This window comes from Enhydra lutris, unplaced genomic scaffold (assembly GCF_002288905.1).
Source record: "Enhydra lutris kenyoni isolate GAN:26980312 unplaced genomic scaffold, ASM228890v2 scaffoldscaffold9, whole genome shotgun sequence".
In the NCBI taxonomy this organism is placed as follows: Eukaryota; Metazoa; Chordata; class Mammalia; order Carnivora; family Mustelidae; genus Enhydra; species Enhydra lutris.
The window spans coordinates 40,418,416-40,421,191 of NW_019154093.1; the positions used below are offsets into that span (position 1 = coordinate 40,418,416).

Below are 2,776 nucleotides of genomic sequence, written 5' to 3' on the forward strand. Positions count from 1 at the left end.
AACAAACACAAGGAATCTTTTTTTTTTTTTTTTTAACCTATGGAAAAAACGGAATCTGTAAGCACATTCTTTTCATTAAGAAAATTCCAGACCTGGATAGCTGGCTATCATAGTGAATTCCATTAGTAGTTCAGGGAGAAATTTACACAAATTCCTTGGGGGTAAATTAAAAAAAAAAAAAAAAGTATTCTCAATCTTATTTTGTGAGCCAGCTATGATCATGATATCAGTAAACCTAATGAAAATATTAGAAGATTAGAAAATTATAGGCTCCTCACACTTATGAACATAGGTGTAAAAACCCTTTTAAAAGTCAACAAAATTAAGGATGCTTGGGTGACTCAGTTGGTTAAACATCTGCTTTCGTCTGGGTCTTGATCCCAGGGTCCTGAGATTGAGTTCCACTTCCAGCTCCTTGCTCAGTGGGGGGCCTGCTTCTCCCTCTGTCACTCCCTCCGCTTGGGCTCTCTCACTCTCTCTCTCTGAGAAATAAAATATTTTTTTAAAAAAAGTCAACAAAATTAACCTTGAATATCTAAAAATATGTCTTAGGCTGAATTTGTTCCAATAATTTGATACTGATACTATGTTCAAACATTTATGAATGCAACCCATCTTAATAAAGGAGAAAAAATTTGATTATTTCAATTGATTCAGAAAAATTCTAAAATCAAATTCAACACCCATTCGTAATAAAATACTCTAAGCAATATTCCTTCAATGAAAGTTCTAAGGGCACTTTCTTTTAAGATTATAGCAAATGTATCAAAAATTTATAACAAATTCATATTTATTTTAAAATATTGAGAGGAGGGGCAGGAGGGTTTGGTTGAGCTGCAGCTGTTTGTCTGTTCGACACAGACTTTGGCCCATCGGGGGAGATGGAGCCCCAGGACTATTGAAGCCTAAAGTCCCCTCCCCTTTCCCCCTCCCCTCTTTGCCGCTTTGTGGCATCCCCCTCCCTCCACCCTTTCCCATTCTCATAATCTAGCCATGACTAGTGGAAGCACAGCCAGGCCCAATGGGCAGCTCCAGGCCAGCAAAATATGCCAGTTCAAATTGGTCCTGCTGGGTGAATCTGCAGTGGGGAAGTCTAGCCTGGTATTACGTTTTGTCAAAGGGCAGTTCAATGAGTACCAAGAGAGCACCATTGGAGTGGCCTTCCTCACCCAGTCTGTTTGTCTAGAAGACACAACAGTCAAGTTTGAGATCTGGGACACAGCTGGGCAGGAACGATACCATAGTTTGGCCCCCATGTACTACAAAGGTGCCCAAGCTGCCATTGTGGTTTATGACATTACTAATCAGGAAACCTTTGCCCGAGTGAAGACATGGGTAAAGGAACTACAGCGACAGGCCAGTCCTAGCATCGTTATTGCCCTGGCAGGGAACAAAGCTGACCTGGCCAATAAGCACATGGTGGAGTATGAAGAGGCCCAGGTGTATGCAGATGACAACAGCTTATTGTTTATGGAGACTTCAGCCAAGACAGCTATGAATGATCTCTTCCTGGCAATAGCTAAGAAGTTGCCAAAGAGTGAACCCCAGAATCTGGGGGGTGCAGCAGGCCGAAGCCGGGGTGTGGATCTCCATGAACAGTCCCAGCAGAACAAGAGCCAGTGTTGTAGCAACTGAGGGGGTGGCTAGCAGCAAACAAGTATGGAGCTAGCACGAGAGCTAAGAAATAACCTCCATCCCCACCCCTCAGCACACAGCCCCTAAGGTAACCGCTCACTGAGCCCTAGCTCCCAAGGGCTGCCTCATGACAGCTCTGTCATGGCACTTTTTAACGCTTCAGCAACCAATGCCAGGCTGTTGCCACTGGCCTCCTACCCCTACTCTGGGGCTTAGGGGTCAGAGCCCCCAGGACTTACCTTCCAAAACAAACTTTCTTCACTTTGTATTATAGGTGCAAGACAGTGACCTACTTATCTTTCCTCCTTCTCCTCCTCCTCATTTTTTCAGAAAACATTTTTTTGTCTTCTGCCCTTTCCCCTTCTGCTTTTGGTCAATCCCTGTTCTTGATCCCCTTTTCCTCCTCTCCCCAGGATGGAGAAGGTGATGAACCCAGGAACTGAGGAAGGAGATTTCCAGTTCAGTCACATTAAGGGCCCTGGGGGGAGAGTAAGGCTCAGAGCAGGAGGGAGTAAGGAAACAGTTCCTTTTTTGGGAGAGGGGGGTTGGAGTTTCTCATATGAAAACACTGCAGTCTCCACGAGTTGGCCTTGTGGAGGGTGTTTCTAGGTAGAGGTGAGAAATGGAAGGCAAGCTCTTGGGTACCGGATAGGAGTTGTGTTAGTTAACTGGGCAGAGGTGGAGAAGGTGGAGATGTAGTGTCACCTGTGGCTCTGGAACTGTTCCAAGGCCTAACTACCCCCTCACCCAGCCTCTTAGGTAGCTCCTCCCCCATAGTGGGGGAGACTCTGGACCCCAGAGTCCTCCAAAGAATTTTCACTGGTTGCCTGCATCTTTGGCTCTGCTGTGATCTAATTAGAGGAGGGACCAGCTTCTGATACCCATCCTCTGATTTATACATATGAATGCCCCCCCCCCCACTCCTGGCCTTTAGATGGCCTCAGCCCCAGTCACTATATTCCCCTGCAGTTTGCACTTTAATTGGTGGTAGTTCCGTTGGGATACTTGTTTTATGGGGGCTTTGATTGATTTACCTGCCTTCTCACCTTTTAATTAAATGGAACCCAAGGTAGTATATTTATGAGGTTTTGGGAGGGGCTGTAGAGAACAGGACCAGTGGCAGCTACTCAAGCCCAGTCTC

The 2,776-nt window shown here is 45.5% G+C and overlaps 1 protein-coding gene across 2 annotated transcripts; it reads left to right on the forward strand.

Annotated features, from left to right (window-relative positions):
- The first annotated feature begins 993 nt into the window (after positions 1-993).
- LOC111143471 (ras-related protein Rab-5B-like) lies at positions 994-1,897 on the forward strand. Of its 2 annotated transcripts, XM_022497246.1 has the most exons (2): positions 994-1,323; positions 1,435-1,635. In XM_022497246.1, exons 1-2 carry the CDS (start codon positions 994-996, stop codon positions 1,633-1,635), a joined length of 531 nt encoding a protein of 176 aa, XP_022352954.1. The 2 variants fall into 2 exon arrangements, with proteins under 2 accessions (XP_022352954.1, XP_022352953.1); XM_022497245.1 differs by having other exon boundaries at positions 994-1,897.
- Positions 1,898-2,776: the final 879 nt, after the last annotated feature.

What these genes read in the sequence shown, in the direction of transcription:
- LOC111143471 (XM_022497245.1), top strand. Translation starts at nt 994, where the DNA reads ATGACTAGTGGAAGCACAGCCAGGCCCAATGGGCAGCTCCAGGCCAGC.